This window comes from Heliconius melpomene, chromosome 18, assembly GCF_056956725.1.
Source record: "Heliconius melpomene rosina isolate 202511_hmr_F chromosome 18, ASM5695672v1, whole genome shotgun sequence".
Taxonomy (NCBI): domain Eukaryota; kingdom Metazoa; phylum Arthropoda; class Insecta; order Lepidoptera; family Nymphalidae; genus Heliconius; species Heliconius melpomene.
The window spans coordinates 15,538,994-15,566,980 of NC_140406.1; the positions used below are offsets into that span (position 1 = coordinate 15,538,994).

The 27,987-nt window shown below is 34.9% G+C and overlaps 3 protein-coding genes across 20 annotated transcripts in view; 2 read left to right on the forward strand and 1 right to left on the reverse strand.

The window, feature by feature from the left end:
* Positions 1-18,374, forward strand: part of Itpr (Inositol 1,4,5,-trisphosphate receptor) — a 57,274-nt gene extending 38,900 nt beyond the window's left edge. For 5 of the 11 annotated variants that reach the window (XM_085202099.1, XM_085202103.1, XM_085202104.1 and 2 more), the window contains 29 exons: positions 222-384; positions 595-728; positions 1,325-1,396; positions 2,255-2,269; positions 2,537-2,657; positions 3,021-3,163; positions 3,464-3,654; positions 4,431-4,542; positions 4,986-5,088; positions 5,652-5,684; positions 6,273-6,413; positions 6,967-7,058; positions 7,428-7,548; positions 8,464-8,577; positions 8,953-9,095; positions 9,486-9,666; positions 9,854-10,083; positions 10,614-10,712; positions 10,865-11,002; positions 11,090-11,282; positions 11,693-11,815; positions 12,021-12,193; positions 12,668-12,832; positions 13,186-13,363; positions 13,664-13,902; positions 14,003-14,168; positions 14,442-14,602; positions 15,368-15,532; positions 16,046-18,374. In XM_085202099.1, the coding sequence (XP_085058225.1) occupies positions 222-384; positions 595-728; positions 1,325-1,396; positions 2,255-2,269; positions 2,537-2,657; positions 3,021-3,163; positions 3,464-3,654; positions 4,431-4,542; positions 4,986-5,088; positions 5,652-5,684; positions 6,273-6,413; positions 6,967-7,058; positions 7,428-7,548; positions 8,464-8,577; positions 8,953-9,095; positions 9,486-9,666; positions 9,854-10,083; positions 10,614-10,712; positions 10,865-11,002; positions 11,090-11,282; positions 11,693-11,815; positions 12,021-12,193; positions 12,668-12,832; positions 13,186-13,363; positions 13,664-13,902; positions 14,003-14,168; positions 14,442-14,602; positions 15,368-15,532; positions 16,046-16,138 (4,002 nt within the window). In that variant the 3' untranslated portion in view covers positions 16,139-18,374. The remainder of the gene's footprint in view (positions 1-221; positions 385-594; positions 729-1,324; positions 1,397-2,254; positions 2,270-2,536; positions 2,658-3,020; positions 3,164-3,463; positions 3,655-4,430; positions 4,543-4,985; positions 5,089-5,651; positions 5,685-6,272; positions 6,414-6,966; positions 7,059-7,427; positions 7,549-8,463; positions 8,578-8,952; positions 9,096-9,485; positions 9,667-9,853; positions 10,084-10,613; positions 10,713-10,864; positions 11,003-11,089; positions 11,283-11,692; positions 11,816-12,020; positions 12,194-12,667; positions 12,833-13,185; positions 13,364-13,663; positions 13,903-14,002; positions 14,169-14,441; positions 14,603-15,367; positions 15,533-16,045) is intronic. The other 6 variants (XM_085202109.1, XM_085202108.1, XM_085202110.1 and 3 more) reach the window with 4 other exon arrangements.
* Positions 18,375-18,672: 298 nt separating this feature from the next.
* On the forward strand, positions 18,673-24,598 carry LOC146529695 (trypsin, alkaline C-like). The gene is made up of 9 exons (XM_085202125.1): positions 18,673-18,814; positions 20,463-20,575; positions 21,237-21,322; positions 21,535-21,599; positions 22,120-22,313; positions 22,626-22,782; positions 23,311-23,462; positions 23,983-24,069; positions 24,440-24,598. Exons 1-9 carry the CDS (start codon positions 18,781-18,783, stop codon positions 24,446-24,448), a joined length of 897 nt encoding a protein of 298 aa, XP_085058251.1. The 5' UTR covers positions 18,673-18,780; the 3' UTR covers positions 24,449-24,598.
* An 857-nt stretch (positions 24,599-25,455) lies between these two features.
* Positions 25,456-27,987, reverse strand: part of LOC146529696 (uncharacterized) — a 34,569-nt gene continuing 32,037 nt past the window's right edge. For 7 of the 8 annotated variants that reach the window (XM_085202114.1, XM_085202115.1, XM_085202117.1 and 4 more), the window contains 5 exons: positions 27,630-27,815; positions 27,183-27,240; positions 26,522-26,638; positions 25,753-26,358; positions 25,456-25,587 (listed from right to left, as the gene is read on the reverse strand). In XM_085202114.1, the coding sequence (XP_085058240.1) occupies positions 25,544-25,587; positions 25,753-26,358; positions 26,522-26,638; positions 27,183-27,240; positions 27,630-27,815 (1,011 nt within the window). In that variant the 3' untranslated portion in view covers positions 25,456-25,543. The remainder of the gene's footprint in view (positions 25,588-25,752; positions 26,359-26,521; positions 26,639-27,182; positions 27,241-27,629; positions 27,816-27,987) is intronic. The other variant, XM_085202116.1, reaches the window with a different exon arrangement.

Below are 27,987 nucleotides of genomic sequence, written 5' to 3' on the forward strand. Positions count from 1 at the left end.
TGCTAACTAAACTTTTAATTTTGTATTTCCTATGTGTTTTTATGTGCAATAAAGAATATATATAAACAGGCAGTATTTGATATTGATGGAACGTAGAAATCTGAATTTGGCTAACCAACATTATGATGCAATTGCATTTTATGATATTAAATGTGACGAATATTTATTACACAAAAAAGAAATAATAATAAATTATTAAAGCTATTTTCCATTCCATCCAGGTAAAAGAAGCGTACGTAGGCTTCCTAAACCACTGCTACATCGACACGGAAGTGGAAATAAAGGAGATATACTCTAGCAACTACATGTGGGATCTGTTCGAGCGGTCCTTCTTACATGACATGCTTGCTATACTCCAGCCCGCGCATGGTGTTGGTATCCCTGGTAGGTATATTTTTTTATCACGCATCACGATGCATGTGCCTGATAGTCGTTGCTGAATGAACGGCTCAAAACAGACACTTTTATTCCTGTCTTAAATCTGCCATCAGTGACAATACTAAGAAAATGGATTGTTTACTATATGGCAATTCCCGAGAAAGACCGTGAAGCTTGAAAAAAAATTAATACAAATTGTCCAATTTCATATTATAGGTTCGTCATCAGAAGAGCCAGCAAAGGGTTCTGGCACAAAGCAGGCGTGGGTCAACTACGTGACGGACGTGCTCGTACAAACTATATGCACGTTCTTCAATTCTCCGTTTAGAGAACAGAGCACTACTGTGCAGGTAAGGTTTATGCATAAGTTTATTATGAAGTTGGTTCGTTTCATTAATTTATACACTACGGCCTACAAGTCGTACCGGCCTTGAAGTTAGATTTTCTAAACTATTACGCATTGTACTGGAAGGATAATAACATAAAATAAGAAATATTCTAAAATCATATCGCACAGCCACGACTCCTCGACCGTACAGTTACGGTCTATCTTTATATGCATGTGTGCGTATATGTGTATATTATGTCTTGTTAATTTAATATGACATAATATTGAATTACAAAGCCTAAATGATAACGTAAATGAAGATACTGACGATAAGTTATCAGAATTAAATTTTTATTCATAAAACACTAACAACATACAAGACAGAATGATAAAAATAACAATTAATCAATTATTTTAACCGATTTACAGTAATTTTTGTAAATAATATTTATAGAAAATCATTATTTTTAATTGATCCAAGGAACTAAAGCTAATAATGTACTTTATGTAAATATGATGTACATATATATATAAAAGATAAATATTATGTAAATATATATAAATGTAATTAAATAAATCACATAATACGTAATAAGCTAGCTTTTTTATACTTGCAAGGTGAAGCAAGATGAGAGCACTAATGAAATACTAACATTAGTAATAACGATCGGACCGATGTGTCTACAAGAGGTACTTAATGTAAGCTAGGTCGTAGGCTAGAAAGCTAAAAATATTTTTGGTTATTGTAGAGAATTAAGCAATTTTCATATTCTGTAGAATCTTAGGCAAGTTTGCAACGTTTAGAAATATGTACCAATATTGATGACTTATTACGCTATGCACATTGGCAATGCTTACAGGACGTTATTAAAATCAAGTTATTAAGGTAATTTTAAATACAATTCTAAGTCATTAACAACTTTAAAATTAAATAATTCGTACTAGTAAAACATGTGGATTATATCATATACCTCCATGAACATGCCACATTTTATTTATTTTAGACAAAAATCTTGTTACTTGTAGGTAGGACACATTCATTATGAAATGAAACTATTTAACCGAATTAATAGCGTATATATAGTATTATATATTTGTGGAAACCCGACGACGTTTCGAACACTTTGCAGTAGTCCGCGGTCACACGTGGTGATAGACTGACGTGGCATTCGTCTGTCAGTTGACATAATTATTATATCAAACTACCGCCAACGACATCTTAATTGCCTTGGTAGGCTATCTAAAACAAAAATTTACGAACGGCAGATAACTGTGAAGGGTGGTGGTGAGATTCACCATTAAGGTATCTATTGGTGTGCGAGTGTTTCCAAAAAGTACTAATGTAAATTAAAAAAGTACTAAATATACGCGATTAATCTGTTTAAAGAGTTTACTTGAAAATGTGTAATAATCATAAAAATCAAAGATTTTCACCACATCCATTATTGCTATGAAATATAAAACTTATTTGATTTATTCAATAACTTTTTCTGATGTAAAATAAATTAAGAATGTTATAAAACTGAATATTTTATTTTTGCTTGCAAGGATTACTTACATGATGTAAGTAGGTTACTTATGAATATAATTTTTCTTGCTGAATTATTTTCGTGATGTAATAATATTATTATTTTAACGTCACACCAAAAACAGACAAATCGACCAACAGACAACAATTTTAAAAATCTTAGTCAATCATCATCTCGGGTTCTATTTCATTCATTAAGAGCCCTTATGATACATTTTCTTATATATCTTGCAGACAAATATATACGAGACAGACAGCGACGAGTTACTATTTTATTATATAATACTTTTGATATATTGTAGACTCGCCAGTCGATCTTCGTGAAACTACTGCAGACTACATTCCGCATATACCAATGTCCTTGGTTGACGCCGCCGCAGAAACTCAACGTCGAGAAATGTATACGAACTTTGAGTGAAGTTGGTAAGTAGTTTTATTGATTTTGTATACCTTAATGTTATCAATGCATTATTGTTAAATTATACTAGCTCAATACATTTGTAAGTTTAAAATGTATTTGAAGTGTGACATTTAAAAAAAAGCGATTCGTCGGTCTACTCTCCGACACCTAGTACACAATATAGCTGAAACAAACAAACAATAAGCAACGGCACACTTTCTAGTATGTTTTTGGTGCCTAAGACTATTTGTTAACAGAAGGGAGCGTTCATTGACTTCCGTATTATCTATACATAAAAATTATGAAGAGTTTGAAGTAGCAACGATGTCCCCTAATCTAGTTTCTAAGTTAATTATTTTATTTGTGATTAAGGCATTTCTTTTTAGCTAAAAGTCACAGTATAGCAATACCATTGGAATTAGAAGCCAAAATACAAACAGTATTTGAAAAGGCAGCCGCCCTATCCCGACAAACCAGCAAATGGTTACTTGCATCGAAAACTTCCAAATTAGAGAAAATGGCTTCACAGGTAAATAACAAAACAATTTTGAAACAAATAAACAAAAACTGCTTATTGGCGAGAGAATGTAGAATTTACCTATTTAGCTTTTGAAAAACTATTCAAATTGAATGATAAAATAAGTTGTGTAAATTATAAAACAATCTTGATAGAAATCTATTTAATCTATTCTCTCCTATGCCCCACGGTTGCCTGGAAGAGATCGCTCACTTATCAATAAGGCCGCCTTTGTGCTATTTTATTTATGAATATACTTGTAATGCATTATTCAGTGGATAATGAAGATTTTTGCTATATTTTACTTTATAGACAAACCTACAAAATGATAGATCAGTAATGGAAGGTCTCCAAGAGATCGTAGCGCTTCTAGAGGAGCAGCTCAGACCACTATTGCAAGCAGAACAGTCGTTATTAGTCGATATCCTATACAAGCCGCACCGCTTGTTCACAAGTCCCGGAGAATTAACCCATCCGGATACTAGCGGGATATTTATATCACGGTAAGGCATTACAGTGCAGTTGGCGGGCTGACTGTCTTGGCTGTCTTGGCTGCTCTGAAGTTAAGTGTAGACGGCTGCGCAGATATGATTATAGAGTATATCTAACTTTTGATTATTTTCTTCCTGAGTAAACCATGCGTAACAGTTCAGGAAACCTAACTACAGGGCGGCGACGACTCGTCGAACGTACTGTAGATGTATTAAACAAACAAAGTATCTAATTGGTGACATTGTGATAGAAAGTGTGTGGTTGTGATGGTTTTAATTTACACACTAGTCCAAAATCTGGTTTGCCAGAGCACTATATTTAGTTCCGCCTTCTAACGAACATTGTGTTTAAAATACGTAAAAAGCTCTTTAAATTTACTTGGTTTATCTTTCCGTTCATGTAGAATTATATATTCATATTACTATGCTTTATGTACAAAATATATGAATATACAACAAGAAACAGACCATTATCAATTTTCACACGACGCACCTATATACATAGAATGATAAAAGAATCAAAATCGATTAAAGAATAAGAAATATTATAATATTTCTTATGATTTTAATGTTTTTCCACTTTTACACAAAATCTACTAAAAGAATTTGGATGAAATTATAGTAATATAAGCTATATTATTAATCAAAATAACCACAATTTATATTATATCATACTTTTGAATAATCTTCTAATAATATAACAATAAGTTTAATCTTAGTTTGGGTGCTAGTATTTAATAATTTATAATTAGTATTATTTATTACTATGCTTACGTTATACGTTTTAGACTAATACGTCACACAGAAAAACTTCTTGAAGAGAAGGAAGAAAAGCTTTGCGTGAAAGTACTGCGGACGCTACGAGAGATGATGGCCACAGATCCGGAATATGGAGACAAGGTTACTGCTATCTTATCTTACCTATTATTATGTAATCATAAGTAATTTTAAATATATTGTCGATTCTTCGTTCTTCAAAATAGCAACAGAATTTAATATCATTGACTATTATGTAAAATTATGTGAGAAATTGTTGGACTGTAATGCGACAGTTATGAGTTCAATACCCACACAAGGCATTTAATTCTTTGCATTACCTTACCCTTATTATTTCGTCCCGGTGCTGAATAGGCAGGCTCAGGTAGAAAGCGGAAAAAGGATTGTCTTCGTCTTAGGTTCTCTCTACTTATCCTATATATATTATTGCGAGTTTTTTTGTGCATTATATTACTTTTATAGACACTAACTGAGTTTTTATTTAGGATCCAAAATATTTATATTAAATAAATTTACTAAAACAGTATTTCCACACAAAATTTGATTAATATTTATATTGTTTACAGGGAAACCAACTAAGAAACAAGTTGTTGTCCCAATACTTCGTGAACCGTAAGTCGGAGCCGCGCATCACACCGCCCAGCGTCGCCGTTACACACGGACCCGGTGGTAACATACTAAATATATGTTTTATAATAGATATTATTGTTGTACCACTAAATAATGTTTATTATATAATATTTTTCACATTTAGGACACTTATGAAAATAATAGATTGGCAATATTTAATCTGTATGTATGTGTACTTCACATGATGTAGAGTGTTTTAGTATGAACTATTTTATAAAGTACACTTTTAATATAATTAAATAAAATGAAAATTTTATTTATAATAAATGAGCACAAATAGTTTTAGAAAATTACACTATATTATTTTTAAGTATGGCAAATTCACAAATTATATATATCATATATCATAAATATAAATATGCACAAATTAAATTAGATATAAAATTTAGAATAAATCAAAGGTTATATAAAGGTTTTACTATAACAAAATAAAATAAATCTGTATCATGGCTACCCTAAAATTATTTTGCAAATTAAAAAATAAATAGGTTTGTTTTTGGTAAACTGAAAAAAACAATAAAAAATATTTTACATATTCATATATATCCATGTAACAGATTTTTGTTTAGAATTTGATTTGTTTTCACAATGCGCATGCGCAGCTGACCAGTCAGTACCACAACCAACTAAGACAGGTGGGTATTTTTTACCATTATACATATCTGTATGTTTTGAGTGTTACATATCGTATACAGCGGGGAAGAGTGAACCTAGTGTCCGAGACACTCCGTTCGTGTATTTATATTTTATTTATTCAGAATCTACAACGTCATCTATTTATGTGTGAAGTTACTTGTAATATATTATTTGGATATAGTATTATTAGTATTTATATATAGTGTATTATTAGTTTATCTGTGGCATGTTGTAATAATATTAATAAGTGGGTTTTGATGACCTATTTTTTTTAATTAACGAATGTTAACAAAATAATAACTCCTTAGAAAGATTTTAAAATTAAGCAATGAATGTTTCTTTAATATCCTTTAAATGTAATAGAAAGCCATATTCCTTTTACTTTAAGTAATATATTATATTAACGAACAAACCTTACGACCTTTATTCCATTGGCGTATCTAGACAATTTTTTTGGTAAGCGAAATTACTGGCGTGGACACCCGACTATTCTGAAGTTAGCACAGACCAACCGACAAACCGTGTCCCTAATAAGGTTCTTTTCTCATATGCTATAAAGTATCATATGAATCATAAAAATCCTACAGCAAAGATACTCCCCCGCACCGGGCAGAGCCTGGCGCAGGTGCAGGCACACCTGGATCGAGAGGGCGCCTCCGACCTGGTGGTGGAACTCGTCATCAACAGCACCAACCGACCGGCGATATTCCTTGAGGCTATACAACTTGGTATTCCTTTTTTTTTAAATTCATACTTTTTCTCGTATAAAAGGTATCAAGTACCAAAGTGTCAATACACTTAATTCTATATTAATTAATTTCTTAATATGTTGATTTTTGTTCTTTTACCAAAATGGAGGAAATAACAAAAAATAAAATGATGAATATAATTATTTTCGTGAATGGGTTATCCGATCGACATACAGCCATCACATTTACCAATTAACCTAATTTACTAATTTCGTGGTCTTTTTAATTTTATCTACACTATCTTTGAAAATTAATAAATTTCTCTATTTTTCAATCATTGTGAGATGAAATGATAAAACTCAACACTGCTTTATCTGGTCAAATAAAATTACAATTAGTTGAAAAATAAGTCATAATGAACATTATCAACGAGATGTACATGATTATTAAATACATGACTTATTCAAAACGTTAAAATTATAACTTGATTAATTTCAGTACTATAATAATTAGTTTCATTTCGATATTATCGAAAATTTACTATATTTTTAACAATGTTAAAAAATAAGTATACATTTTATTATTTTCACAGGAATTGCTCTTCTAGAAGGCGGTAACTCAATAATACAGCACAGTATATTTACCAAATTACAAAATGGTGAAATATCTCAAGCATTTTTAAAGGTAAACCCTACTCTTATATCATTTTTAGGGAAAAAATTAAGGTATAATATAAATCATTTATTTGACACTTAGAAAAAAGGCGTTTTTTTAAAACTTACAAATATTTAAACGTCGCGGCATTTGTATCCGCACCTTTTGGAAACTATCACTTTTTAATAACATAAATAAAATGTATCAAGCGTGTTAGAATAACAACGTAGCTTAATAATGAGAACGTATTACTTTGTGGTTAAAAAGCTTAGGCGGTTTCCAAGAGATGAGATTGCTATATTCAAATACCTAATTTTCTACAAAAGTAAATAGGCTAATCAGATAATATATTTTTACGATGAACTCCCATAAAACTTTTAAATATTAAACATATTTCAGGTATTCTACGACAAAATGCGTGAAGCTCAACAGGAGATAAGATCGCTAGCAGTCAGTAGTACCAGCGCCGCAACTGATAAGCGTTCTTCCTCCGCTGACAAACAGAAACCTACTGCTGATGGTCAGTAGCCTGTTTCAAATATCATTATTGTATCTTATATTAATATTATATATTATATTGTTGTTAACAAATAAAATTTTACACATTTTTTATATCTACACAAAATGAGTTTTATATTATACACATTAAAAAAATCTAGTTTAATATTTGTTTATTGGCAAACCAGACTGTAATTTTACAGATTTTATGACGAAAACACGTAGACTGTAACAACCCATTGGGCAAATTCTCAAAAGAGACAAAAAATCGTTTGTATTTCCTACTATATGACATAAAATAAAGAACGATTTTGTGTTTTATTCACTTTCACACCTTCTTTCAATAAAACGTACCAGTACATAAAGATAAAAAACACATTTAGCAGGTTTACACTAAATAGACGATATCTCCTTCTCGCACTCTCCATTTTTTGCGTAACGGAGTAAGCTAAGAGATAAGATTTCAAACCTAAGCTAAGAGGAAACGTTGCTTACATAATAATAAAATCTTTATTTCCTCAAAGAAAGTAACTACAGAGACAACAAAAGGGTTTGAGACTACATTGGTATGTAAAGTCTCAAAACACATCTTCCTCCGCTTCTTGCCCGTATGTTATACATTTTTCATATTAGCTTCACGTATCGTTTCATTTATTAGCTTCTGCATTGCTCAAATAGCAGAGTAGGTAGAGGGAACCTAGGAACCTAATGTTCCAGACACTTCGTTCCCCTGAATTTGAATTCTAGAGACATTTGACTGAATTCTAGAGACATTGCGTGTTGAGTGGCGGAATTCAACGCCGCGCTTTACCTCCACGCCAGAGCGAAGAAATTAAAGTATTAAATATTTCATTTCCTCAAGTCCCAATAAAACATTCACACCGTAAGTGCGTGGCCACAAAAGTTGAGTTTTTTTATTTGTTTATTTCTTATTTAGGTAAACCGGTAGCAGTAGGCCCGATGGTGGTGGGTGAGGACATGGACGATGAGGTGACAAGCGCGTGCGGGTCCGCCGTGCACGCTTATTCAGACATACACACCATGTCCCATGGTATTTATATTTTTCTTAGGTTTACACTTTAGGCAGAGGGAAGTTAATGATAAATGACTTCGTTCCCCACGCAGCGCCAAGTTAACAGATCAATATAATCATATAACTATATTTATTTTTATTATTTATGCAGATTTATACGATATAATCTGTTAATCAAAACGTCACACTTTGTTTATACGACTACATAAAAATATATAATTAATTTCCTTCAAATAAAATTTGAAGACATTTCCATCCTACGCAGAAGCAAAATCATCAGTATTTTATATATGTTTAAAACAAAAATATCTGTTTTTCTTTATTTTTTAAACAAACTGTATGGAACTAATCCAGTCCCGCGTATCATCTCTTTTTTTATTATATTCTCAACAGGCACGACAGTACTAGAAGAAATAATGGCGGAGAAAAAGCGTGAATCAGGCAACGCTGACGTGCTACCAGCGAAAGTGGCGGTTATGAAGCCCATACTACGATTCCTCCAGCTGCTATGCGAAAACCACAACCCTGATCTACAGGTTATTTACATTTCTTTTTTTATAACATTGTAAGCTGAAGAAAAGGGTGTATGATCGTGCTAATCTCAAGAATGATTTGAATTAAAGAAAAGGTTTTTGTGTTTGATAGTCAAGGAACCCGTCTAGCAAAAGACAGGAAAACATGGAACTCTTTAGAGGAGGCCTTTGTCGACAGACAAGTTGTTTTACACAAATATCTAGTTGCCGATGAATAAAAAAAAATAAAAATGAATAATAAATAAAGAAATAAAATAAAATTAATTACATTATTATTATTGATAATATTGATATTGATTATTAAAAATCAATTAAGTTTATAGAAAAGGCAAGTTATATAGTATTGTAAAGAACAGCAATAAAGGCTATTTTTTTTTTTTTTTATATTTCCAGAACCTACTCCGTAATCAAAACAACAAATCTAATTACAACTTAGTGTCAGAAACCCTGATGTTCCTCGACTGTATCTGCGGGTCCACCACAGGCGGACTCGGCTTGCTCGGTCTCTACATCAATGAAGGGAACGTGACTCTCATTAATCAGACTCTGGAGACACTTACTGAGTATTGTCAGGGTAATAAAACAGTTTATTATTTAAATGTGAATGTGCGTGTTGTCTTTTTTTTAACCATCACTTTAAAAAGTAATGTTGAATTTAGTATCTATTATCACTTCAAACGTAATTTATTATCACTTCAAATACAATCTCATACCATACATACAAAACAAATATTAAGTAATATTTATTATATTCCACCTAGGTCCCTGTCACGACAACCAAAACTGTATAGCGACACACGAGAGCAACGGTCTCGACATCATAACCGCGTTGATCCTGAACGACATCAACCCCCTCGGCAAGACGCGCATGGACCTCGTCCTCGAGCTGAAGAACAACGCCTCCAAGCTCCTGCTCGCTATAATGGAGTCCAGGAACGACTCGGAAAACAACGCTGAGAGGATTCTGTACAATATGAATCCTAAGCAGCTGGTGCGTTTTTATACTTTACACTGTAGCAGGTAGAAGGAACCTTGTGGCACTGCTCATTTTTCGGGACATTGCGTGTTGGATTGCGGAACACAGCGTCAGGTTTTCTTTACCAGTGCGGGAAAATGAAAATAATTCCCCCAAGTGGAGATTGAACCCCCAACCGTCGCGCTTATAGTCAAATACTACTGCTGCGCCACATACTACTGCGCTATGACGATCAAGCTTTTTTTATTTTTTATTAAAAGAAAAAATAAATGTCATGTCCCCGTTATTTATTTTAAATGATTTATTAAATAGTTAAACTTTATGTTGCGCTATTTTATCAAATGGATGGAAGAGCAAATATTTTCTCGATTGAGAGTCAAACTTACAATCAAAGCCTGCCAAAGGCAACATTAAATTACAGATTTCAATTAAAGTAACATGATAAAGCGCGGCGTTATTTTTTTTTATTTATAGGCATACTATACATACAGATACATATACTACTTATATATTTATAAAAAATGTATATTCTCTTTGTTTTCTAGGTAGATGTTGCGTGCTCCGCCTTCCACCAAGAGAACTCTATGGATGCAGATTCCGATTCAGAAGACGACTCGCCTGTTCAGGGCGTGTCGCCGAAGGAAGTAAGTTTTATTATTTAAATATTGAACTTAACGTGCGTAAATGAAAGGATTTGATGAGGGTTAATATAGAGGAGTCTTAAAATGTGACCTAACCGCCTAAAAGATATTTTTTAAATATACAAATAACAATAATCGTTTGTGTGATGGTGCAGGTGGGCCACAACATCTACATCCTGTGCCACCAGCTGGCGGCGCACAACAAGGAGCTGGCGGCGTTGGTGCGCGCCTCGCCTGCCGGGCCCGCCGCGCCCGCGCTGCAGTATTACCGCACGCACACCGCGCAGATTGAGGTACTCCCACTGCGCACTTATACTAGAGACGGACGGGCACGTGTATGGAGTCAGTTGAGCTGACAGAACAGAATGTTTTGTCTCCAGATAGTCCGCACGGATCGCAGCATGGAACAGATAGTGTTCCCGATCCCAGAGATCTGCGAGTATCTGCCGGCGGACAGCAAGCACCGTGTGCTGCAGAGCGCCGAGCGCGACGACCAGGGCAGCAAGGTAGCAGACTTCTTCGCGCGTCTCGACAACCTCTTCCACGAGATGAAGTGGCAGAAGAAACTGAGAGGTACTATTTAGTGTTACGACGACACTCATACTCCTGTATAGTGTCATTAATATGATCAATTCTTGGTAGGAAAACTTATAACTTATAGTGTACTATCTACACTATAATATTTTTTACTATATTTATATTATTCAGAAAAAAAAAGCAAGTGCAAAACTTTTTCAATTATATTTATATTTAACCAATGTTAGCTATATAAGAAACTCGTAGAGCGTATGTAGATATTTTAAAAGTTCTAACTAAAAGTTAGTTAAAGTTACATAACAACAGTTATGAAAACAAAAAAAATAATGAAAACTAAAAGAACATTTTAGACTTATGAAAAACATAATGCATTGCATTTGCAAATTTGCTGTAAGTGAAGGTCAAAAAAATCGTTAATATTTTTATGTTGTAATTTGTTATTTCAGGCCAACCATTTTTATTCTGGGTGTCGTCCTACATGTCGCTGTGGAGTAATATATTGTTCAACTTCGCCGTTTTGATCAACGTTATCGTTGTTTTCTTTTATCCTTTTCAAGAAGAAAATCCAAGTAAGTCCATTTTTTTGTAACATACTGATATTTAAATATATAAATCAGCGTCACATTCTATCCCGCCTACAGCAAGAACGACAGGGGGAACTTAGTGTTGAGTTGAGTGGCGGAACTCATCGCCCCGCTTAGTAATGCTCCTACACCACAGCCACTGTAATCAAAATCCTTATCACTACCACTACTAATCCCACTCTACATCCAGAACTAGGCCAACACCTGTCATTGGTGGTGTGGCTGGCGTCGGGCGCGGCGGGCGCGCTGGTGACGTGGCTGCCGCGAGGTTCCGGCGCCCGCGCGTTACTAGCCAGCGCCATTGTGAGACTTATATTTTCAGCCGGCCCCGAGCCTACGCTGTGGACCCTTGGGATGCTTACTGTGAGTTTTGGTTTATTTGATTACAATATTCATAAAAATTTGTCGGTTTAAGTAAGATCGAACGGATTGGATCCCTCTTCGATGATCCAACACCATCGTGATGAATTATTCATAATACCTTACATAGCTTAGTTTGACGTACTAATGTATGAGATTTATGAATTAAAAATAAGATACATAATTTATGAATTGAAATAGCATCTCAAGATTAGTTTTAGAATTGAGCATAGGATTTGTTTCCCTGATTTCAACTTTCTAAATTGTTTTTTTAAAAATATTTTATACGTTTATTTATTTATACGTTAACTCTTTATATATATAATTCAATCATTCTTTCATTATTCTATCTTACGCTACCAATAGTACAGTAGTACAGTAGTACAGTGGTTTACGAGTCCTAATCCTAACCTCGCTGTAGATGGATTCATGGATTTATTTTTAGGTTTTCTGTTACTTCTGATTAATCCTTCGCAGATAGTAGTAAAAGGCATCCATCTGGTGAGCATAATGGGCAACCAAGGCACGCTGTCCAAGTCGACGCGTAACGTGATCACGGATCCCGAGCTGCTCTACCACGGCGTCTACCTCGCGTTCTGCTTCCTGGGCATATGCTGTCATCCGTTCTTCTTCTCTGTTCTGGTGAAGATTTTTTTTTTCCTTTATTTGGTTATCACGCTGCATCCTGCATAAATCAGGGTCGACAGATGGAACCTCGTGTTATGAAAGTCAGCTGCCTATGCATAACACTGGAAGGTGGTTGATGGAACCCTGGACCGTAAGATTTCTCTTAACGTATGGCTTAAATTGTCAGAGCGCTTGGACGATTTCCAAAAGGCGCGGGTTCAAATTCCCGCCCGCTATCTAAAATTTTTTATATGTTTTCTGAAAAGTATTTCTCTTTCCTAAATGTGGATTAACACTTTAAAAATATAAAAAATGTGTTCTTAGGTTTTCCTTTTTTTTTCAATTAATATATATTGTTTGATTATCAGCTACTGGACATAGTGTACCGCGAAGAGACGCTGCTGAACGTGATGCGATCAGTAACCCGCAACGGGCGGTCCATCCTTCTGACGGCCGTGCTGGCGCTGGTGCTGGTCTACATGTTCTCCATCGTAGGCTACATGTTCTTCCGGGACCACTTCCTCGTCAACGTCGACCGGTTGGACGGTCAGTACTCACCTCTCAGTATGGGACTGCGATGGTTATAGGTTTGATACTTCACTCGGAGAAGTGAAATATTTTAATTATTTCACTATGGTATGATAAAAGTGTGGAGTCCTGCGATTCAACATGGAATGTTTCAATTAAGGGCGGAAAGTGGTAAAAGGATGGTCTTGGTTTCACTGTTGTCTACATAGTGTCAAAAATAGAAAAGCTAATAATTTGATAAGATTATTTATGAATTAATCGTTAGTTGTACCATGAATCAAACAAAACACCGTCAAATAAACTTTTCTTTACGCACAGATGATGACGACCCCCGTTTCGAATGGTCGGAATGCACTGAGGGGACTTGCGAAGCACCTTCTACCCCTGGGGCCCCGCTATCGAGCAAGTACTCCCGCCCACAACGCTTCGTGTCCGTCGGCGGAGCCCTACGGGAGAGATCCTGCGACTCCTTAATAATGTGCATCGTGACAACATTGAACCAGGGGTTAAGGAATGGCGGCGGCATTGGAGATATACTGCGTGCGCCGGCTAGTTTTGTTAGTATGATACATTTTATTTTATACTAGTCACCTTCTTGCGGTTTCGCCCGCGTATATATATTTGGAATAGAGACTCCATTGTTCCATATTCCTCCAGGAGCCGTTATTTGTGGCGCGCGTAGTGTACGACCTGCTGTTCTTCTTCGTGGTCATCATCATCGTGCTGAACCTCATCTTCGGTGTCATCATCGACACCTTCGCGGACCTCCGTAGCGAAAAACAACAAAAAGAACTTATATTGAAGAACACATGTTTTATATGTGGTATGTTTTTTTAGCTTAGCTAACAGGGTGGACTTAGTGTACAGACAACCGGTTCCCCCGCACTCAATTAAAACGAAGTAATGAAATTAATTCGTTCACTTGAGTGATGATTGAATCAACACTAATGATCTGTTCTTGTATGAATTTTATATGGTTTTTTTTGAAAGTATGACACAATAGGATGAGCTGAGCTTTCCCAGTGAGAATCAATACATAATAATATCAATAGTAATAATAATATATGGTTGTTGTATAAACAGTCGTTGTGTACAGGGTTGAACAGGTCAGCCTTCGACAACAAGACGGTCTCGTTCGAGGAGCACATCAAGAGCGAGCACAATATGTGGCACTACCTGTACTTCATGGTACTGGTGCGCGTCAAGGACCCCACTGAGTTCACCGGCCCCGAGAGCTACGTGCACTCCATGATTAAAGTAAACCTAGTGTTAAAATACACTGTTCTCTATGCACCAACTAATTTTAGAGATTGCGTATTGTGGAACTATGCGCCACGTTTAGCATATCAAATCGAGGAAATTAAAATAATTTATTCTCCAAGTGGAGATCGAACCCACGATGGTATTTATTTAAACCAATTTAAACTAAATTTATTTATTTCTTTTTAGAAAGTAGTATTAAATTAGTATCCATTGTTCTGTTTGATATTTTTATATCATAAATTATGAATAATTTTAGTAAGTTGATGGTATCTTGCTCTCTCTCAGATGAAAAGGCTTAAATTTCAGAAAAAGCTCGTGACCTCCAATTTTTGTACGGAACCCTCGGTGGGCGATCCCCACTCGCGCTTGTTCGTTTTTTTTTCATAATTTTTATAGAGTGTTTTAGTCATCGCTACTTTCACAGTTTTAACCACTCTATAAAATCTTGATACAATTAAAACAAAAGAGATTTTGCCAAAAATAAAAAAGTGTTTTTTTTTTAAATAAATAATAAAATTATTATTGTAAAATAAAACGCCATTTGTATATATGTATAAGAACGACGCACGTAGACATAAAACTATAAAAGGGACACCGTCGCACACGCCTCATTCCAAATTCGAGTCGTAGTCGTTCAACGTTTAGTGGTACTTTTGTAGTGGTAAGTTTTTATGTTTTTGGTATCTATTCGTAACTGCACCACATGTAATTCAATATGGATAAACATCTTGAAATGAAAAAAATTGTATGTACGTGCAGAGCAACAACCTGGAGTGGTTCCCGCGGCTGCGCGCGCTGTCACTGGTTGGCGGCGGCGAGGGCGAGGGCGGCGAGCTGGAGCTGCGAAACCTGCAGGCGCAGCTCGAGCGCGCGCAGGCCTCCGTGCGCGCGCTCACCGACCTGCTTACCGACCTGCGCGACCAGGTACACCACCACCATCTCCTCTTATAGTTTTAAATAAAAAAAATATACAGTTCACGCTGTATCCCGCATACAGCAGGGTATGTAGAAGGAACTTAGTGTTAACACACTTTGTTCCCCACTTTCCACCGAATTTTTCGAGCGAGCGAAGAAATAAAATATTAGAAAATAATTAATTCCCTCGAGGACGGGACGGGATGGTCGTGTTACAGTCACACCCTTGTGCCTCTGCGCCACACCAACAATTTAATATGTACACCAAAAGCTACAGAGCTTTAGGTGTACATATTAAATTTATTATTATATACTACACGATTGATCAAGGTTCCTCAAGGTGAGATGATTATTATCCCTTAACAAAAAGAATAAGATAATTCATGACTTTAGAAGCTCAAAACGTGTATATATTATACCCATTATTTGCAAGACTAAGAAGTACTCTACTGTAAATGTAATATTGTTTATCATATGAAGTATAACAAAATATATGCATAAATTATTATTATTTCATTCCAGATGACAGAACAACGTAAACAGAAACAACGTATTGGCTTGCTCAACTCAACGTCGGCGTATCTACAGAACCTGCAAATGAACTTGCCGCCATAAACGACACACACGGACATAGACACACAGTCAGACACACGACGCAATACACTTTTATATTTATAAAATATATGTATAAAGATATTTAGTTATTTTTCCAAAATTTGGACTCTATTGACCTTATAAGAAGGATCAACGTTGAGTGCAAAGATTATTAATTTGTATAAGAAATATTCCTTTCGTGTGTCTGCTGCCTTTCCAACCGAACCTCTGAGTATCGCACAACATTATATAATCATTTATTTATATATAAAAACTGTTTAAAAGACACATAAGACGTGACACTGCGGTCGTAATATTCTAAATTAGATAAAAAAATATAAACGCTATTTAAAAGAATTAAAATAAAGTCCTTATACGGTAGAATATTTCTATTAATCGATATATACGTAGTAATTCATATTATACAATTGTATAGAATGTTTAGATATCGTTAGTTTTGATCGCAGCGACGTCGGAATCTCCTGCAATGACAAATAAACATATACAGCAACACTCAGAAACGGCAATTATCATTTAATTGACATTAAAATGTATTAAAAAATTGGCGTATCTAAGTGTAGCTGATAGACTAATATTATTAGGAAATTTATTATCTATGCATTGATCATAGACAGCCAATTGGAAGCAATATTTTAGGTAAGTTGTTTAGCCAATATGACTTTATAGTACAACATAAACATTGACAAATTTCTTCAATGTTGATATAATTAATTACTAGTAAAACTGAAGACCTATCTTGATCTGATTTTTTAAAATATTTTTTTAGTGTTTTGTTTTTCAAATATATTTTAAATATGGTAAACGTTTTAACAAAAGAATCTAAAAACAGTCGCAGTAAATATTTATCGGTACGGCCAAAGAGCATGTTGATGTAGTTTTATTTACTCTTCTAGAACTTTCTTCTAGGTCTTTTCTGACATTTCTTTTTTTTTCTGATTACATTGTTTCTTTGATTAACACTAAGGCTTTAGTGAAATTTTATTTTGAATTTGAAGTTATACCTTTTTAATTTATATATAGTTAATGTCTTCGAGGCTCCGTTTAAATGAAATTTCGAATGTGCAATATGAGATAGCTCAAAAACCGTTACCTACTTAGTTAGAATATAGGCCTGTATTTATAAACCACCGCTTTGAGAGATATGTAATGTAAGAACACGGCATCTCAAGATCGAACTCAAAGTTGAGAGTGGTTTATAAATACGGGACTTAGACGTTTATTATTGTATATAATATATATACATATTTAGATATATTGTCTTAAAAAGATCTGGCTACCTGCGATATATCGCGTGTTAATAATAAATAACTTTGTTTTATATTGCGTTTTGGGAAAAATTTACATCTCGGTTAAGTTTTTATATTTTAACTGTAAGTAACAAATGACGTCACTGTGTCTCTAAAGATGAGTCGTATTTATTAGACCTACCCTCAATTGTTGACGCCATTCAATTAAAGTTCGAATGGGTTATATTAACTAGATATATTTGGTTTTATTATTTTTTATATATTTTAAGTTGGTTTTAATGTTTTAGAGTACAATTTGATGTGATTTATCACATTTATGCAGTGCCATGTGAAAGCTATAAAAATAACAGCCACAGCCCCACTGTTGACACTATACATACAAAATGAAATAAACAAACTTATACATTCTGTTGTCTCTTTAATTATATATATATATATATATATATATATATATATATATAATGTATAATGTATTACAAGTGTTTTTTATACTGATATAAGTTTAAATTATGTTTTAGTTGACTAGTTTTAAATACAGTTAATACAGTTGTACTTAATGTAACACACGTCTATGGGAGCCATTCACAGATAACATTCCTTTGGCACTTATTGTTCTTAAAATTACATTTAAAAAAATGTTTTATTTTATATAAAATTTTATACCTAACTTTACCTATAATGTATTGTGAAAAATATTTTTTTTATTCAAGTATACGATTTAAAAGTATCTTTAAATAAGGGCTACTTTGAACTTTTGCTACTTTCGTACAGTTCATCATATCTTTGATCATTTAATTTTTAACAGTTTTCCTATATTTAATATTAAAAATTTTATAAATACAAGTACTATTGCATACATTCCTAACGCAACTGTCATTAGATCTGTTCGGAATCTTTGATCTTCTCTAGTAGTGATAAAGTTTTGTATGTTAGTTAGTTTGTTGTGATGGCTGCGATGTTTTGTTTACGAAATATAAAATATGGCACAATTTATTTATTTGATTTATCTCCCATCCTATCGAATAAGTTTTACTACAATGATTATTATCTACAGAATTCGTATAGTAGCTATAAAAGAATCTAGATAATCAAGTTTATTTGTATAGATAATGTTCATATGTATAAAACGATACAAATTGGCAAGATTAATACTCACACCTAAGTTTAATTTTAAATATCTAACATTCAGGTTTTTTGCCTAATAACTACATTTCACTAATAATTCTATAATTAGGTTACAATAAATTTTATTAAAAGTAAATTTTCCACGACTGATACACTTGACAGTATGATTCGTATCATAAGATAACTTACCGGCATTAGGATTGGTTATCGATATCGAATGACAATTAGATAAAGGGGAAACACTTTCCGAAGAGATTTCCAACAGACAGCATGTTACGAACGACAATACTTCTTGTATTTATTGGTGAGTTTGACTCGTTTTTTTAAAAAATATATATTTATTTCTTTTATATTTTTAATTTAAATCACATTAAAATTGTATCAAAATGGATGAATATATATTAATATAAATAAATGTATGTATGTCTCATCACATCCGTTAATAAGTTGTGAGAGAATAAAATACGTGGTTGAGTTGAGAATTTAATCCCTGTTTGTGTTTTTTAACGTCGTAACCATATTTTTTGAATGCCGACGATAAATTTATATATAATAGTGGATCCAAACAAAAATGTTTTGACATTATTTCGTGGTAGAATGCTACGTACTTCCCATCGCGTAAGTAGCTACCCGTTGCACTCACAGATTTAAAGTGGTTAACTGCATAGTCGAGTCGAGTCGAATACTAACTCATATTCTAATTATATATAGTGTGTAATTCGATCTATCCACTTGATTCAGTGAAGTTTACTTATTTAAGTAAATTTTAACTAAAACTTTCAGTGACTTTAGCAATTAATTTCAAAAACTGGTAATTGTGTAGAAAAATCTCCAAGTTTCACAAGACTAGCTCAATTACATCATATTAAAAAATGTACTTAAGTAAAAAATATTCTCGTTAAGATAATTGACTACCAGGACTACCTTTAAAACAATGTTTAAACATTCGAAAAAGAAACAAACACATATGTTATATAAATATCTCTACATATAATTCAGAGAAAGTGGAAAACGTTAAAATTTTAAATATGAAAAAAAAATTAGAAGACCTATGTATGAGAAACGTCGATAAGTGAAATAAATGTGATAACCGAGTGCTACTTATTGGACTGGTCCTAATTGTAATATCTCCATGACATATTTTGCTGAGACGGCGTCGCATGAAAAAGATAAGAAAATCGAAATGTCAAATGTGCAGTTTAGAACTTACCAGGACCAAGACCACTTATGTATGTATACGTGCCTACAATATAAATTGATGATAGTGCTAGATAAAGCGCACGCGACAATGGTTACGAACCTCGAAATCAAAAAGTTGATTATTTTCTTGCAATTATCGATCACGCATTTTTCGCATCATTTTGTATCATAAATTGCAGTCATTAATAAATATAAATTTACAACTGAAAGTTTAAGTCTGTTACTATCGTTTTTAGTCAGATATTTCAAAAGTTACCCCCCAAGCGCCCCCCGCGTCAGATCTAAAAGTTAGTTTAAAAGTAATATAAATAAAAATACAATAAGTAAGTATATCTACATATAAGTAAACTACAAGTACATTTAAAAGAAATTTTAATAAGAAGATATATTTTATTGTTATTGTGAAACAGTTAAATATACTTATCTAGTAACTTATTGTTTTTTAGATACCTTTCTACTTCCTCAATTTTATTAGACACCTATATAATACGTAATAATCAAACATATCTAAAGAAAAACCCGTTATCGAGCGGGGTATGAATAATACTTGCGAAAAAAGTTACTAACAGATTACAGAATTGTAAATGGTATTAATAACCTAATTCTAAAAGGGAAAACTACAAAATTACTTATTACAAAATTCTTAATGAAAACAGAGTGTCTTAGCACTACGTTTCCAGGTTCCCTCTGCCTATTTTGTTATGTACGGGATACACTGTGAAGCGAAAAACATAACAACAATCTTCTTTCAGCGGTCCAGGCGCATCACGCTTTGCAGTTACCAGCACAAGCTGCTCAGGATGCCGCCACACGCATCATTGGAGGCCATCCTACCACAGTGGAAAAATATCCCTTTTTAGTGCAAGTGAGATATAACCACCATTAAAAATCAAATTATTAATACAAATATTTAATTATGCGTAGGTGTAATCCGACTAATCCCTTATAAGCAGGGGTGGTGTCTCCACTATATTCTCACAAAATTTAAATATTATTTTACCATTGATATTAGTTGTACATGTCTTTTTATAATTTGCTACTGCAAACGCGACGGTTAAAGGTTCAATTCCTACTATAAAATATGTGAAATATATAGATATATATTTCCATCTCCTCATAACGAGGGAAAGTGCAGTGTTGGATTCCATCACTCAACATGCACCTCAAAAATCCGGTGGCAAGTGGGCAAGAGTGTCGTAACACTATATTCCCAGATTTATGCGGGATACAGCGTGAAGCAAAAAAGGCTAATATATTTGGACCGTTTATTTTGAAAGTAATGTAAGTCCATTTTTGAGAAAAATGAGCTATCACGTAATTCATGCTTAATTTAATGTATTTTTTTTATATATAACTAGTCCGTGTTTAATTTCTCAAAAAAAACCCATATTTTGAACAACTTAAAATCGGTCGGAAAATGAAATTGCATAATCATCGACATACTAACCTTTAATTTTCTCGAAACAAAAGAAAATGGACTTACACCACTCTCAAAATAAACGGTCCATTTAATGAAATGTTCTCAGGTCTTGCATGTGGGTCAACTTAATTGCGGAGGAACGCTCATCAGTGAGAGACATGTACTGAGCGCAGCGCATTGTTTCGTTACACAGTAAGATGCACTTTTCTTCTTCTTCTCTTGCATATAATATCAGTTCTACTGTCTTCTGTTTAAAAAAAATATACCAAAAAGTTCAATTTTAACTAGATAGTTTATTTAACTAGATAGAATATTTCAACCATACAATGTAACATGAATTTTGTGGACTCTTTTGCAACTGTACACAACGTTTTCAGATACTGATCCACTTTTTCTGTTTGCAGAGAGGGTCAACTTGTGAGCCCCGCACTCTTTGCGGTACGAGCTGGAGCGACATATCTGAACTCAGGTGGGACTATAGATATATATCTACATATATATAAGTTCTTCCAGTTAGGTTAGGTTCTGCTCATAGTAAATATTTAAAAAAGAATAAGAATAGAGCGAGCGAATAAGCTCTAAACGCGACGGTTTCATCTTGAGAAATGATATATTTAATATTGTCATTTTCTAGCTACTGGTAACAAAGCAAACCGCGGCACCGCTTATTGAATGACAGCGGAGTGTCTTAACACTAGGTTCCCAGGTTCCCTCTGCCTTCCACGAAACGCACGGGATACGCCGTGAAGCTAACAACAAAGAAAGAAACAATAAAGCCATCGTGGTGACTCAAATCGTGATCTGAAGACAGAGCAATGTCCTATTCCGCTTCTCATACATAATTATCTTGCCTTTAGGGGGTGAAGTGTGGTAAACGAAGTATTTTACACTGGGTTTTCTCTATCTACTTTTCTATATAAATCATGTATATAAATCATGCAACATATAAGTAACTGCAAAATAAAACATAGATAAAAATTGCATTTCAGGTGGGTCGTTACACCTGGTATCAGATATAGTGGTGCACCCGCAGTACGTGTCGCCGTACCACGACATCGCCGTGGTGGTGCTGACCACGCCGGTGCAGTGGTCCGGCAGCGTGACGAGAGCGCACGTGGCGGCGAACGGCACGCGGATAGCAGTCAACACTTCTCTTATAGCGGTGGGCTGGGGAAAGACTAGCGTGAGTTTCAAATACTTTGCGTTGTTAAAGTTAACGTTTTATTCCAATATGGAGAAAATCTTATGCTTTTTACGTGAACTCCCTTTAGTTAACTGTGTTCTCGGAAGTTAACTGAGGTGTCCAACTGCCTCTCTTACTCACTAATTATTCACTAAAATTATTATTAATAATTCTAAATTTAATTTCAATATTTAATACTTGCTATGCTATGATTATAATATGAAGGATTCACGATCCTACTATTAAAAATATCTACCTCATCCCAGCATTGCTGGTGCGTAGCATTGATAAATTGAATTGAACTAATTACAGCTTTCATCAGACGTGTCGGAGGTGCTGAACGAGGTGGAGGTGCTGAAGGTGGATCACACCACGTGCAGATTGAACTATCAGTATCTTGAGCAAATTCTTGGGAGAGAATATCCTATCACTGATCAAATGATCTGCGCAGGCTGGCTTAATGTTGGAGGTGTGTTTTTTATATTATTTATAGGCAATAGTTTTTTAACTTCACGCTTTATCCTACACAAAGCCGGGTAGGGTAACCTGGGTACCTAGTGAACCTGTAGTGTACACTCACTTTCCTATTAAAACCCACTTTCCGCCGAACCTTGGAGGCATTGCTTGTTAAATGGCGGAATTCAACTCGTTCCTAGAGCGAGAGATTGAAAATATTAAATATTCCGTTTCCTCTAGTGAGAATCGAACCTACAGTCTGTCACATTTTCTGTTGCACGCCTGTGCCCCTGCGCCACGACGGCGTGTATTTTCATCGTGAAAATGGACCCTGCACCGACATATACTTACCTATTCATAACAAATTTTAGTTAGTTTTTTATGAGGAACCTTTGATTAAATTTTCACTACACAATTTACAATCAGTAATAAAAATATTCGAAAAAAATATGTATTGATTTTAAGTCAAGTAAATTCTATTTAGTTTTATAGTCTATTCTCTTCTTATTACATAAAACGTTATGTTATTATAAAACGTTAGGTAAAGACGCGTGCCAGGGGGACAGTGGAGGCCCGCTGCTGATAGGCGACCTGGTGGTGGGGGTCACCTCGTGGGGCTACAGCTGCGCACAACCTAGCTTCCCCGGAGTTTATACTAGAGTCAGTGAATACACTACCTGGATTAACAACACGGTAAATGATTGATTTAAAATGTACTTACATACACATATACTGTATAGATACAATTCAAACATTCATACCTACTTATACCTAATTGCTGCGTTTGACTGTAGGCGTGACGGTAGTGAAATCGATTCCCACTCGAAAGAATGATTATGTTCATTTCCTTACTCTAGTAGAGAGCTCTCTCTGCTCTGCCACTCAACGCGATATGTCGCTAAAATTGGGCGAAAGCAGGAAACGGACTATCATAAATGAGGCTAGGCTTTAGTGCTATTTTTTTATAAATATACTCTTAAGTAGAACGTGTAATCATTAATATTAATCACAGTCGTGGAATATTTGTATTTTAAATATATATTTTTTACTCTGGTTTGTTTTAACAATGTCTAAACTAGAATCCAGATGAGACAACTATTTAATACAACATAATGTTATATTGGCGAATGATGAGGGTTTATTTTCTATTTTCTTTCTTTTATTTCACAATCATATTTTTATAAATATTAAATTTTTGTTTCATTTGTATCAGGTGTCGAGCGTGTCGTTCGTGAGACTGAACGCAGGTGCCACGCTTCAATTCCACGTTGTGTTACTACTTTCTACAATCTGTATATTGGTAAATGCTTTTCTTAACGCGTCGTATATTATTTGATATATTAATATATACACCAGACGTCAGTCGTGGCGCAGGAACACTGCCTGCTCTGCGTACCCTATTGGTGCGGGATACAGCGTGAAGGAAAAAAATAAACTTTTTGTTTAACACTTACACAGGTTTGTTATTTCTCTCATCAATAAAAAAATTGTCTTTATTATATATTTTTGTTCTAAGTACATAATATTGTTATTAGGTAAATTATATTTTGATATTACATATTATTTCCCTCTTAATTAAAGTTTTGTATTAATTTAACCGTTGCTACAACCTCTTTTGGAATTTTATAAATATACCTTAAATACAGTTTTTGTTTTATATTTATTTACAGATCTGGTGAAACTTTCTATTGGAAAGTTCCAATTTAAACAAAAAGACCACACGGAGAGAGGACCTTCGACCTAGGACCACTTCTCTTAATTATTATTATTTTTACATTGTTTATTTAAATTTTGAATGATAATTCTCATTAAATAAGTCCACTATCTTATATTTTGTTTTATTTATATTCTGTTTTGAATTGTACTATAATTATAAATATTTTACAAATTTATTAAATAATCAAAATATTTTCCATTTTTACACTTAATGTTGTATTTATATTAAAAGCATAATAAAAATAAGTTTACAAATTATATAGGCTTCAAAAATACATATATATTTTATAATTAACTCTTATACCATATATGTTATCCGCAATCGGTATTATTCCCGACTGCTAAGGAAGGGTTATGTTTTCGCGCGTATCTTATATGTATGTATGTATGTAATATTCTTTATTACCTCTTCTCTCCAGAACCGCTGAATGGATACACATATTTGAGGTATCATTAGAGTCGTTTTAGCAGCCCAAGTGTTCTTAGATAGGTGACGTTAAAAAAATAATCATGGCGGCTGTAGGACGCCATTGAGCATAGTGATTTTTTTTTTAAATTTCGAATACCACAATATGGGTATCAAATACAAGAGCTCAATTCGGGGAATTCAATAAGGTATATCATGATTATCATTACCATAATTTATCCTAACAAATGAGTGATAAATAAAAAAATATTTAAAAAAACAAAAACCCCCGACTACATAAATCTAAAAAGAAAATTAACAAGCTCAATAGTTTATTAGGATCAACAATCGGGACCTATAAGTAATTCTTCAATCAATAAAATCTTTATTTTTTTTCTGTATTTCATACAACATAAAATACCTCGACACTATATACCCACAACGCGAAGGTGTTGAACGAAATAGTATTATTCAAGTGTTTATTTACTTCGAGTAATATAAAAAATTGACGTTGGTTAAGTTTTAATGAAATAATTATCATTAGTCCAAAATAAAACTGCAATCTCTAGATATCACATATGAATATTTATTTAAGATAGATATATGTTACACGTATAATAAATATAAGGTACAAGGTGATTCGCTACACACGTCATGATGGTCGCACCGCCAGCACCACCACCTGCCGGTATAGCGCTGCAAACAAAAAATAAGGTCTGGTTATCTGCAAAGTCGATTTACGGACGAATATTTGTTGAGCAGTGAGACAATGTTTGAATACGTATGTGATGGTTCTGAGTTTATATCCCATTTAGTGGCATTATAACATCAAATATATTTTTAAGCAGTATACACGCATACCTTTGTCAGTGAGAGCCTCATCGACGAACAGCTCGCCGACGAGCTCCGCCGCCACCACCTCGCGCTCGTGGCGGGGCACAACGCCGGGCGCGGGCGCGGCGCTCCACCGCGCAAGCTCTGCGCTCACCGCGACGCGCAGCGGGCTCGCGGCGGCGCTCGGCCGGTAGCGGCTTTCCACGAAGCGAGTGAACCCGTCGTCCAGCGCCAGCGTACGGTCGAGCACGGTGCACGTGAGCGTGCGCGCCGGGTCTATTATGAGATAGCTGCCGTCTTCCGCGTCCACGGCGGCTGGGGACATGAGGCGGGCGGGGGGGCTAGCGGCGGGGGGTGGGGGAGCGGGATCTACGATGACGTGTCGCTTGCCAGCGAGCGCGTCCTCCAGCACGTAGCAGCGCGAACGCGCGCGGTCTGTCAGCACGTACGTATCGGTATCGGCCAGCTCCGCGTCCCCCGCGTCCCCTACGTCCCCCACGTCCCCCAGGTCGGCCAAGTCGGCGTGCGGCGCGTCTCCCGTCTCCTCGCACAGGGAGATGTTGTCGCAGGAGAGCTCGTCGAGCGCACTCTCGCCACCGAATTGAGTTTGAGAAAGATCGATTTTGTCTTTTCCTGAAATATATTCAAACGTTTAACTTAATCAACGAATATTTACAATTTACAAATTTACATTATGATTGTATATTTTTTTCTAAATAATAATAAATTAATGGATTGTCACGAAATTTTTATATATAAGTTTAATTTTAGAAGGGACATTTGACATATATGTTACCATGCGCGGCGGCGTCGGGCAGCAGGCGGCACAGCGCGTAGGAGCGCAGGGGGGCGGCGCGCGCCACCTGGAACGCGCCCACGCCCACTACACCGCCGACGCCTGCACCCTCTTTCTCTATAAATATATTTTTTTAGCTTCACGCTGTATCCTGCACGTAGCAAAGTGTGAGGGCACTTTGTGTTAATGCTTTCCACCGAATTCTAGAGATATTGCGTGTTGAATGGCGCAACTCAACACCGCGCTTTGCCATATTACTAGAGCGAGGAGATTAAAATATTTAATATATAATTTTCTCAGTGGGAATCAAACCCACAACCTATCTAGTTTACAGTCGCACGCATGTGCTCCTGCGCCACGAATGACGTCCGAATATTTAAATTTAGGGCGTCGTGGCGCAGAAATTCACTGTCTAACAACTGCGTTGCTTGTGGTTCTCATCCTAGTAGGCGCTTCTCCCGTGTATCATTTTTAATTTGAATTTCATTTTTATTTCTTCACTCGGGTGAACAGACAAAGCGCGACGTAAAGTAACGGTTACTAGTTTAGAAATTACCCTGCTACATAGGTAAAATATTTATATTTAAACAACTACTCTATTACATGACCAACTTTTTTTTAATATTTCTATACAATAATAAATCAAAGTAAAAAAATATACCTTGGAATGTGCCGCCAGCGGCGTCACTAATATCGGCGACATGTTCGCCATACGCGTCCTGCAAAAACACAGTGTATTACGATCAATCAACGAGTCATCAAAACGGGTATGTTATATTATCGCATCTGAATGCTGATATTAGGAGAATACTAAGAATACTCTATTTCGATTACTAAAATTAAAAGCGGTGTTTCCCCTCTAGAGGTTCGCTCTGCTTTCTATGAAATATTATTTATAAAATGTAAGGCAAAAAAAATATTTAAAGCCAAAACAGAACAGCATTAACGTCTCTAATAACTAAGTTATATAATCCATGTCGACCTAACATATACTATTAATAAGAAACTGTCACACGTAAATACGTCGTGATAACATGAAATAGTACTGTTTTTGATTCAATATTTTTTAAATAATAGTTTCTAATATATTTCTTTAATTTTAACTAACCTTAGGCGGATGTTTAAAATGCAAGCTAATTTTGCTAAGCTCATGGTCGAGGTGTGCAAGGCGCGCCGCGTGCGAGCCCTCGCCCTCAATGCCTTCGCCCTCAGCGCCTTCGCTCTCAGCGTTAACAGTGGCCTCTACTGGTGCGTCCGTTGGAGGTACGGCCTCAGTACTGTCCATACCCTCCCGCTACAATTACATATTAATATGTGACAAATATGTATTCAGTAAATTGGAAAAATCTCCATACAACAAGATAAATAATTTGCAATAAGTGCATAAAAATTCTGACTTAACTTGATAAGAATGTATAGCTTAGGAGTCAGAGCTCTTAGATGGTTATGAAAAGAATATATAATTG